Below are 11,441 nucleotides of genomic sequence, written 5' to 3'. Positions count from 1 at the left end.
TAAAAAGATGCGTTCTAATATATATGGATTTAATGCAGCCCAGTAATTTTGGGCTGTATTTTGCAAAGTTCAGAGGAAAGCTTGAATACTGAAGTGTTCAGAAGAAGTTACCTGCTTCAGCATAGGGAGGTGGGAGATGTGTGTATAGATGTCTACAAAAAGATGGACCCAGCTAGTGGTATTTGTTTCAAACTGTAATTGTCTGTGGTCAGATATGAGCATGGCCCTTGTGATAGCTACTACAGACTGGCACATGTCATATTAAGTTCCTAGAAAGGGCAAGGAGGGACTGGACAGCAACATTTTTATTGCAGCTGCCTCTGAGGAAGCTGCCTGCTTCAATCCAGGAAAGGGTGCTGAATAAATAAATATCTACATAAAATACTTTATGTAGACAGTTATCTACAACAATCCTATCGCTAACCCAGGAATACCGGTGTGACCACACTCACTGTTGAAAAAAATAACAAAAAAAAAAAAAAAAAATCAAACTGCAACGGCTATGTATGGGGGTGGGGCGCGCATGCGCAGAGCGTTGTGGAGCGCTCGCTGCTGCCATCGAGTGTCCAAATCTGGGTACTGCAACGCCTGGGGGGGGGGCGCGCATGCGCAGAGCGCTCTGGAGCGCTCGCTGCTGCCATCGCGTGTCCAAATCTCGGTACTGCCACGGCTATGGGGGGCGCGCATGCGCAGAGCCCTCGGGAGCGCTCGCTGCTGCCATCGCGTGTCCAAATCTCGGTACTGCAACGGCTATGGGGGGCGCGCATGCGCAGAGCGCTCTGGTGCGCTCGCTGCTGCCATCGCGTGTCCAAATAGCGGAACTGCAACGGCTTTGAGGGGGGGCGCGCATGCGCAGAGCCCTCGGGATCGCTCGCTGCTGCCATCGAGTGTCCAAATATGGGTACTGCAACGGCTATGGGTGGGCGCGCAGGCGCAGAGCGCTCTGGAGCGCTCGCTGCTGCCACCGCGTGTCCAAATATGGGTGTTGCAACGGCTATGGGGGGCGCGCAGGCGCAGAGCGCTCGCTGCTCCATCGCGTGTCCAAATCTCGATGCTGCAACGGCTATGGGGGGACGCGCATGCGCAGAGCGCTCTGGAGCGCTCGCTGCTGCCATCGAGTGTCCAAATCTCGGTACTGCAACGGCTATGGGTGGGCGCTCATGCGCAGAGCGCTCTGGAGCGCTCGCTGCTGCCATCGCGTGTCCAAATAGCGGAACTGCAACGGCTTTGAGGGGGGGCGCGCATGCGCAGAGCCCTCGGGATCGCTCGCTGCTGCCATCGAGTGTCCAAATATGGGTACTGCAACGGCTATGGGGTGGGCGCGCATGCGCAGAGCGCTCTGGAGCGCTCGCTGCTGCCATCGCGTGTCCAAATCTCGGTACTGCAACGGCTATGGGTGGGCGCGCATGCGCAGAGCCCTCGGGATCGCTCGCTGCTGCCATCGCGTGTCCAAATATGGGTACTGCAACGTGGAGGGGAAGGCTGCGCATGCGCAGAGCGTCGGGAGCGCTCACTGCTGCCATCCCGTGTCCGAAAATAGGTACTGCAATAGCCGGGGAAAGGCTGCGCATGCGCAGAGCGTCGGGAGCGCTCACTGCTGCCATCCCGTGTCCGAAAATAGGTAGTGCAACGGGGAGGGGGAGGCTGCGCATGCGCAGAGCGTCGGGAGGGCTCACTGCTGCCATCCCGTGTCCGGAAATCGGTACTGCAACGGGGAGGGGGAGGCAGGGCATGCGCAGAACGTCGGGAGGGCTCACTGCTGCCATCCCGTGTCCGAAAATCGGTACTGCAACAGGGGAGTGGGAGGCTGCGCATGCGCAGAGCGTCGGGAGCGCTCACTGCTGCCGTCTCGTGTCCGAAAATCGGTACTGCAACGGGGAGCGGAAGGCTGCGCATGCGCAGAGCGTCGGGAGCGCTCACTGCTGCCGTCCCGTGTTCGAAAATCGGTACTGCAACGGGGAGGGGGAAGCTGCGCATGCGCAGAACGTCGGGAGCGCTCACTGATGCCATCCCGTGTCCGAAAATCGGTACGGCCATTGCCGGGGGAGGGTCTTAGTTAGGTCATTGTCTACCAATTAGGAGCCTTTGTATTTGCATCACTGGTTACTAGAATTATCGTCCGAACGGTGTCCGAATATCGGTACTGCAACGGCCAGCGGAGGGGCGCGCATGCACAGAGCATCGGGAGGGCTCACTGCTGCCATCGCGTGTCCGAAGATCGGTACTGCAACGGGGAGGGGGAGGCAGCGCATGCGCAGAGCGTCGGGATCGCTCACTGCTGCCGTCCCGTGTCCGAAAATAGGTACTGCAATAGCCGGGGAAAGGCTGCGCATGCGCAGAGCGTCGGGACGGCTCACTGCTGCCGTCCCGTGTCCGAAAATCGGTACTGCAACGGGGGGGGGGAGGCTGCGCATGCGCAGAGCGTCGGGAGCGCTCACTGCTGCCATCCCGTGTCCGAAAATCGGTACTGCAACGGGGAGGTGGAGGCAGGGCATGCGCAGAACGTCGGGAGGGCTCACTGCTGCCATCCCGTGTCCGAAAATCGGTACTGCAACAGGGGAGTGGGAGGCTGCGCATGCGCAGAGCGTCGGGAGCGCTCACTGCTGCCATCGCGTGTCCGAAAATCGGTACTGCAACGGGGGGGGGGGAAGCAGCGCATGCGCAGAGCGTCGGGAGCGCTCACTGCTGCCATCCCGTGTCCGAAAATAGGTACTGCAATAGCCGGGGAAAGGCTGCGCATGCGCAGAGCGTCGGGAGCGCTCACTGCTGCCATCCCGTGTCCGAAAATCGGTCCTGCAAGGGGGAGCGGAAGGCTGCGCATGCGCAGAGCGTCGGGAGCGCTCACTGCTGCCATCCCGTGTCCGAAAATGGGTACTGCAACGGGGAGGGGGAGGCTGCGCATGCGCAGAGCGTCGGGAGCGCTCACTGCTGCCATCCCTTGTCCGAAAATCGGTACTGCAACGGGGGGGGGAGGCAGCGCATGCGCAGAGCGTCGGGAACGCTCACTGCTGCCATCCCTTGTCCGAAAATCGGTACTGCAACGGGGGGGGGGAGGCTGCGCATGCGCAGAGCGTCGGGAGCGCTCACTGCTGCCGTCCCGTGTCCGAAAATCGGTACTGCAAGGGGGAGCGGAAGGCTGCGCATGCGCAGAGCGTCGGGAGCGCTCACTGCTGCCATCCCGTGTCCGAAAATGGGTAGTGCAATAGCCGGGGAAAGGCTGCGCATGCGCAGAGCGTCGGGAGGGCTCACTGCTGCCATCCCGTGTCCGAAAATCGGTACGGCCACGGCCGGGGGAGGGTCTTAGTTAGGTCATTGTCTACCAAGTAGGAGCCTTTGTTTTTGCATCACTGGTTACTAGAATTATCGTCCGAACGGTGTCCGAATATCGGTACTGCAACGGCCAGCGGAGGGGCGCGCATGCACAGAGCATCGGGAGGGCTCACTGCTGCCATCGCGTGTACGAAAACCGGTACTGCAACGGGGAGGGGGAGGCTGCGCATGCGCAGAGCGTCGGGAGCGCTCACTGCTGCCATCCCGTGTCCGAAAATCGGTACTGCAACGGGGAGGGGGAGGCTGCGCATGCGCAGAGCGTCGGGAGGGCTCACTGCTGCCATCCCGTGTCCGGAAATCGGTACTGCAACGGGGAGGGGGAGGCAGGGCATGCGCAGAACGTCGGGAGCGCTCACTGCTGCCATCCCGTGTCCGAAAATCGGTACTGCAACAGGGGAGTGGGAGGCTGCGCATGCGCAGAGCGTCGGGAGCGCTCACTGCTGCCGTCTCGTGTCCGAAAATCGGTACTGCAACGGGGAGCGGAAGGCTGCGCATGCGCAGAGCGTCGGGAGCGCTCACTGCTGCCATCCCGTGTCCGAAAATCGGTACGGCCATTGCCGGGGGAGGGTCTTAGTTAGGTCATTGTCTACCAATTAGGAGCCTTTGTATTTGCATCACTGGTTACTAGAATTATCGTCCGAACGGTGTCCGAATATCGGTACTGCAACGGCCAGCGGAGGGGCGCGCATGCACAGAGCATCGGGAGGGCTCACTGCTGCCATCGCGTGTCCGAAGATCGGTACTGCAACGGGGAGGGGGAGGCAGCGCATGCGCAGAGCGTCGGGATCGCTCACTGCTGCCATCCCGTGTCCGAAAGTCGGTACTGCAATAGCCGGGGAAAGGCTGCGCATGCGCAGAGCGTCGGGACGGCTCACTGCTGCCATCCCGTGTCCGAAAATCGGTACTGCAACGGGGGGGGGGAGGCTGCGCATGCGCAGAGCGTCGGGAGCGCTCACTGCTGCCGTCCCGTGTCCGAAAATCGGTACTGCAACGGGGGGGGGGGGGAGGCTGCGCATGCGCAGAGCGTCGGGAGCGCTCACTGCTGCCATCCCGTGTCCGAAAATCGGTACTGCAACGGGGAGGTGGAGGCAGGGCATGCGCAGAACGTCGGGAGGGCTCACTGCTGCCATCCCGTGTCCGAAAATCGGTACTGCAACAGGGGAGTGGGAGGCTGCGCATGCGCAGAGCGTCGGGAGCGCTCACTGCTGCCGTCCCGTGTTCGAAAATCGGTACTGCAACGGGGAGGGGGAGGCTGCGCATGCGCAGAACGTCGGGAGCGCTCACTGCTGCCATCCCGTGTCCGAAAATCGGTACGGCCATGGCCGGGGGAGGGTCTTAGTTAGGTCATTGTCTACCAAGTAGGAGCCTTTGTTTTTGCATCACTGGTTACTAGAATTATCGTCCGAACGGTGTCCGAATATCGGTACTGCAACGGCCAGCGGAGGGGCGCGCATGCGCAGAGCATCGGGAGCGCTCACTGCTGCCATCGCGTGTCCGAAAATCGGTACTGCAATAGGGAGGGGGAGGCTGCGCATGCGCAGAGCGTCGGGAGCGCTCACTGCTGCCATCCCGTGTCCGAAAATCGGTACTGCAACGGGGAGGGGGAGGCTGCGCATGCGCAGAGCGTCGGGAGGGCTCACTGCTGCCATCCCGTGTCCGAAAATCGGTACTGCAATAGGGAGGGGGAGGCTGCGCATGCGCAGAGCGTCGGGAGCGCTCACTGCTGCCATCCCGTGTCCGAAAATCGGTACGGCCACGGCCGGGGAAGGGTCTTAGTCAGATCATTGTCTGCCAATTGGGAGCCTTTGTATTTACATTACTGGTTACTACAATTATCGTCCGAACGGTGTCCGAATATCGGTACTGCAACGGCCCGGGGAGGGGCGCGCATGCGCAGAGCGTCGGGAGCGCTCACTGCTGCCATCGCGTGTCCGATTACCGGTACTGCAATGGGGAGGGGGAGGCGGCGCATGCGCAGACGGCAGGAGGGCAACGCGCTACCATTGGCGGAGCCGTCGCTGGGGGCAACGCGCCGCCATTCACGGAGCCGTCACTCCGGGCAACTCGCCGCCATTGGCGGAGCCGTCGCTCGGGGCAACGCGCCCCCATTGGCGGAGCCGTCGCTCGGGGCAACGCGCCGCCATTGGCGGAGCCGTCGCTGGGGGCAACGCGCCGCCATTGGCGGAGCCGTCACTCCGGGCAACGCGCCGTCATTGGCGGAGCCGTCGCTGGGGGCAACGCGCCGCCATTGGCGGAGCCGTCGCTCGGGGCAACGCGCCCCCATTGGCGCAGCCGTCGCTCGGGGCAACGCGCCGCCATTGGCGGAGCCGTCGCTAGGGGCAACGCGCCGCCATTGGCGGAGCCGTCGCCGGGGGCGACGCGCCGCCATTGGCGGAGCCATCGCCGGGGGCAACGCGCGGCGGAAGGGGCGGGTCGCCGGAAGCGGAAGCTGAGGGCGCAGGCGGCGGCAGCGATGGCGGCGGCAGCGATGGCGGCGGCTCCCGGTCACGGGGACGGGGTTGGTGTCACCCACAGGGGGACATTGGGGTAACGAGGGGGCTGGTGACACCCACGGAGGGACATTGGGACCCCCTCCTGCCTCAGCGCAGACCATGGAGCTGGGGCTGGAACTGCCGGGTAGGAAACCGGGATCCGGGGGGGATTAGTGGGGGGGGGAGATAATGCGGGGGCTTAATGAGGGGGTTAATGAAAGGGCCCGCTAATGAGGGGGGGTTAATGAAGGGGCTCGTTAGCTGAGGGGACGGGGACACGGGGGGGGGGGGAGACATGGGAGGGGCACGGGGATCCAGGGGGGAATAGGGGGAACGTGGGGGCTTTGGGGGGCCGCGCATGTCCCTGTGTCACCTGCGTGTCCCTCCGTGTGTCCCCCGTGTCACCTGCGTGTCCCTCCGTGTGTCTCTGTGTCCTCTGCGTGTCCCTCCGTGTGTCCTCTGCATGTCCCTCCGTGTGTCCCCGTGTGTCCTTCCATGTCCCCCCGTGTCCCTCCGTGTCCCCCAGTGTTCCCTCCATGTGTCCCTCCGTGTGTCCCCATGTCCCCCGAGTCCCACCATGTTCCCCCCATGTCCCCAGTGTCCCCCCATGTCTCCCGTGTCCCACCATGTCCCCCCATGTCCCCAGTGTCCCCCCATGTCCCCAGTGTCCTCCCATGTCCCCAGTGTCCCCCATGTCCCTCCATGTCCCCCTGTAGGAGGTCGGCCGGAGTCAGGACGCCCCCTCGATGGCAGTTAAAGGATCCTGCTCGTTTATTAGCTCGCATGCAGCACGTTTATATGATTGTGGCAGTTAGTGACGTCGCTGCACAGGCTCCTGATTGGCTGACAATGATGTAACCGAGACCCTTCCAGCCCCCCTGGCTTGTTCAGCTCCTCCTTTCAGTTCAACAGCTCTTTTATTCGCTCTGGCCTTGGCCTGCTTCCTTATCCCCTAGCCAGCGTTCCCGTTGTGCTTCCACTGCGACCTGAAAGCCGGGATTGAGCAGCCCTGCTGGGCAGCCCTGGCCGCGGCTCTCTGCCCATTCCTCTCTAACTGCCCCTTTTTCCTTTTGCAGCAGCCAGGCCTGATTGGGAGCAGAGAATCCCTCGCAGCGGACGCCGCTTCCCGGCTCCTGGATCCTCCGTCCGGCCGCGGCGACCCAGGATCTCCCACCCGCCGCAGCAACTTTCCTGCCGTTTGGTCCCCTGCCGTCGGGTCCCAACGTTCCCGCCGTCGGGTCCCTGTTCGGGCGCCGGCTGTTGGCCCAGCGCAGGATAACTGCACGGCCTTTCCGGGAGCCGAGCCGGATCGCAGGACACGGACTCAACATGAGGTCAGGTCTCTCTCCGGTTGTTACCGACGTGCGCGGATATTGATCCCTACAAGCAGCTGAGGGGTTTCCAGGCTCGTTCTGATTGGTTGCCAGGAGCTTTGCTAGGTCCCGACCGCACAGGCTCTTCTCAGCTCTGCAGATCCTCAGCACAGCATTTCCCTACAGCCCCCCATATCGGAGGCCGGGAGCCTCAGAGACCCCCATAGCAGAGGCCGGGAGGCTCCCAGCCCCCCATAGGAGAGGCTCTAGGTCCCCATATCGGAGGCCAGGAGACTCAGAGACCCCCATATCAGAGTCCAGGAGGACTGCCCCCCGCTTAGCGGACTCCAGGAGGCTCCAGGCCCCCCATAGGAGAGGTTCAGAGACCCCCACAGAGGAGGCTGGGAGACTCCCAGACCCCAATGGTGGAGGCCAGGAGGCTCGGAGGCTCCTGTATTGTTAGGTCCGGTATCCGAATTGACAGGGAGAGAGAGACAACCACCATAGATATATTGTCTTTTATTAATAGAAGAAAGATAATAAGTATTACCAGCTAGCTGGGGTCCGGGCTTTCCCACGCAGGGGTCACACCACGGACCCCGACCACTTCGAGCGTCCCTCTTTTATACCGTTCTTACCCAAGAGTGTTCCCCCTCCCGTTTTCCTGTTTTGCATTCTTGTTAATGTTATCTATTTTGCTGAATTAAAACATCTGGATAAGCAGCCCCCCTATCATCCTGATTGAGGGCAGGGCACCCTAACCCCGCCACCTATCAAGGGTCCAGACCTTGCCATGAGCAGGGCATCCTGACCCTGCCATCTATCAAGGGTTCTGCCCCTGCCATGAGCAAGACATCCGGACTCTGCCAGTTATCATGGGTCCTTGTGCTCTAAGACTCAGCTTATTCTACATTAGCTATTTAACCCCTACCTTCCCTGCTAATGCACCCTACATTCCCCCCTTTTTCTTTTGCTAATATCAGAGAATCCTTTCTCGATCTTTCTGAGTTTGTCGCATGAACATTATGTGCATAGAATTAACTCGATTTGTAGCTTTTTCCATTATCCCCATTACACATTTCCACATTATACAGATACACAGTAACAGTAATAACAGAATTACAAATACGCGTAATCCTTCTTTTATCAGTCCTGATATCCACCCAGGTAACCCTCCAAACAACGACTCTAGCCATCCGTCCATCAGTCCTTCTTCCCGTGTTATCTTCTGAGTGTGTTCCTTGAGCCAGCGCAATTGTTGTTGAATCGATTGGCTATGGTCCGACAGGTTAAAACAACATAGTCCTTCAAACTCCTCACATCCCTGTCCATGGGCGAGGAGCAAGAAGTCTATAGCCGCTCTGTCCTGTAGTAGTGCGTGTCGCAGGCTGTTCTGATCGAGCAGGAGTTGTTCCAATACCTCGGTTGTCGCATTTGCTTGCTTCTCACTCCAACAGGCTAACTTCGAAAGCTCCCTTAATGCATTTCCTGCTGCAGCTCCTGGCACAAAGATAGCTAAGGCGACCCGCGCGGTTACAGATATTAATTGTACATTATCATCACATTCCGGTGTTAAACCAAGGGAACGCTTTTGCCTCCTTTGTTCCTGCTTCATAGTTAACAACTTAGCTTTAGACGGGGCTATCATTGCCAGTTGCCCTAAATAACACGGTCCCCCATAGGCATTCTTAGGTATTCCCTGCCATGCTCTATCCCCACAAATTAGAAACACTCCATCTGGCAAGGCCTTAGCGGTATCATTATTCCATAGTAAATCTGTCCTATTATGTACCTGTCCTGATGGATCCCCCCCATATGCTCCTAAGGGTAATCCCGCAGGGTACCGTTCTTGTAACCCATCGACTGTCCCATTTATCCCACAGAATGTCCCGTTTGCATATATGGGACCGAAGGTTCCATCTCCTCCTATGGTCTTACGCCAGTCGAATATTGGGTCGGGAGATACATCAGTCCAACCCGAAGCATTCCACCATTGGGGCCTAGGGCCTCCTTCAATTATAATGTTCCATTGTGCCAGGAGTCTCACTCCTCCCTTTTCTCCAAAAAACTTGTCCCCAAACATAAAACACGTTTGGGTCCAATTATTGGAACTATTTCCAATTGCTTGTGCCCCCATCAAATTGAGCTCTTGGGGGTCCCAAGGCAATGAGATATTTAATCCCTTAATTAGCCTTACGGCACATTCCGAGGCACTTACTACCCCTGAGCAGTTTCCCGTAGATACCTTTTTAAAACTGTTGTCATCAAATCCCGGCTTCCCAAACAAGCAGGTTCTGAATGGATTACTAGCGGTGGTGAGGGACAGGCAGAATTCCTGATTCCCTGTGTTATTTGCCCAAGTCACCCACATATTACTTCTCTCTTCTATGTTGTATATCCCATTAGAACACCTCAGAATCATAATTAGCAGGACCATAATTACCCAAATTGTGTTACTGTACATTTTTCCTAATTAATTTCAATTTCAGAGGATTGTTACTATTCCTTCGGACCTCCCACTCCTCTGCTTTCTTCCGCTCTTCTTTGTTTAGCTTCCGGACGTGGGAATGGTGAATCCAATGTCCTATTCCATCGACCTTAACGGCAGTGGGTGTTACTAAAATTACTACATAAGGTCCCTTCCATCTGCTTTCTAATGTTTTTGGGTTATGCCTTTTTACCCACACCCAATCTCCAGGTTCGATATCCATTTCTGACCCCTTCTGATTTCTTTTATACCAGTTTTGTAGTAATGGGAATAACTCATCTTGTATTTCTTTTAAGATCTGCATCTCTTTCCTCATTCCTGAGTTTTTAGTTATTCCCTTCCTTATCTCTAACGGATATACTGGGGGTAGGGTCCCAAACATTATTTCAAATGGTGTAAAGTCTAGTACATATGGAGTTATCCGAACCCGGTATAGGGCAAAAGGTAGCATTGTTACCCAGTTCTCTTCAGTCTCTTTTACTAGCTTAGCAAGGGTTTCCTTTAAGGTTCTGTTCATCCTTTCCACCTGACCCGAACTTTGAGGATTATAGGCACAATGCAATTTCCAGTTGGTTCCCAGTGCTCGGGCTAATTCCTGTGTAACCCTTGCCACAAAAGCTGGTCCATTATCAGACCCGATGCTCACCGGTATCCCATATCTGGGGATTATTTCTTCCAAAAGTTTTTTCGCTACCACCTGGGCTGTTTCTTGCTTAGTGGGAAAGGCCTCCACCCACCCTGAAAAGGTGTCTACTAATACCAAGAGATATCTATATCCGTATTTACCTGGTTTTATTTCTGTAAAGTCTACTTCCCAATGCCTTCCAGGCTCACCACCCCTTTCCCTTATACCTTCATGTACCTTCCTGACCCTCGATGGTTTCATTTCCTGGCATGCTTGACATCCCTCTATTATCCCTCTTAATATTTTCCTCTGATCTTGGAATCTCAACCCGAACTTTTCTATTAACAGTCCCATTTTTCTTTCCCCCAAGTGTGTGGTACTGTGTAACTGTTGCACCATCTTCTGTCCCAACCGCTTAGGAATTAACATTCTTCCTTCTGTATCGTAATGTCCTTCTCCTGCACTTTGCTTTTCTGCGACCTTTTGAATCCACTCCCTCTCCTCCGGGGTGTATTCATCCTCTCCAATTTCCTCTTCTTCTCTTAAAGTGTTGTGAGTCAGGGCTAGTACCCTTTGTATTTGTCCTTCTAACGCAGCTCGCCGGGCTGCACTATCTGCAGCTGCATTCCCTCTACTTATCGTATCGGTTTTCTTCTGATGTCCTAAGGTATGCACAATTGCCACTGCTTTTGGTTTCTGCAAAGCTGACAGCAAGTGCAAAACCTCTTCTTTGTTTCGGATTTCTTTTCCTGCGGAGGTAAGAAATCCCCTTTCTCTGTATATTGCTCCGTGTATATGCACTGTCCCATATGCGTAGCGACTATCTGTATAAATCGTCACTCGCTCTCCTTCTGCCATTTCTAGTGCCTTAGCCAAGGCTATCAGTTCCGCTCTCTGAGCCGAAGTGCCGTCTGGTAAACGCTGGCTCCAAACTATTTCTCCCTTCTGATTTACCACTGCAGCTCCCGCCCTTCTTTTTCCTTGCTTGACCAAGCTACTTCCATCTGTAAACCACACTTTTCCCCCTTGCAGCGGCTCATCCTTTAAATCTTCCCGCACCGTCGCAGTTTCAGCTAACACCTCCTGACAATTATGCACAGGTGTTTCATATTCTGGGTTAGGTAGGAGAGTGGCTGGATTTAAAGTCGTTGGGGACGTATACATAATCCTTTCTGGTTTAAAAGTAAGGCTTG

General features: G+C 56.9%; 1 protein-coding gene across 1 annotated transcript; it reads right to left on the bottom strand.

Moving 5' to 3' along the window:
• Positions 1-1,144: 1,144 nt before the first annotated feature.
• On the bottom strand, positions 1,145-9,272 carry LOC148596346 (uncharacterized). Its single transcript, XM_088528973.1, has 2 exons — positions 8,234-9,272; positions 1,145-1,299 (listed from the first exon to the last, which is right to left on the bottom strand). The coding sequence occupies exons 1-2, from the start codon at positions 9,270-9,272 to the stop codon at positions 1,145-1,147; spliced, it is 1,194 nt and encodes a 397-aa protein (XP_088385099.1).
• Between the last annotated feature and the right edge of the window lie 2,169 nt (positions 9,273-11,441).

The sequence above is a fragment of the Tinamus guttatus genome, unplaced genomic scaffold (genome assembly GCF_059628265.1).
Source record: "Tinamus guttatus ecotype Peru unplaced genomic scaffold, ASM5962826v1 Tinamus_guttatus_pri_ptg000004l, whole genome shotgun sequence".
In the NCBI taxonomy this organism is placed as follows: Eukaryota; Metazoa; Chordata; class Aves; order Tinamiformes; family Tinamidae; genus Tinamus; species Tinamus guttatus.
The sequence above is the reverse complement of the archived record's forward strand: the minus strand, read 5'-3'. Positions and strand labels throughout refer to the sequence as shown.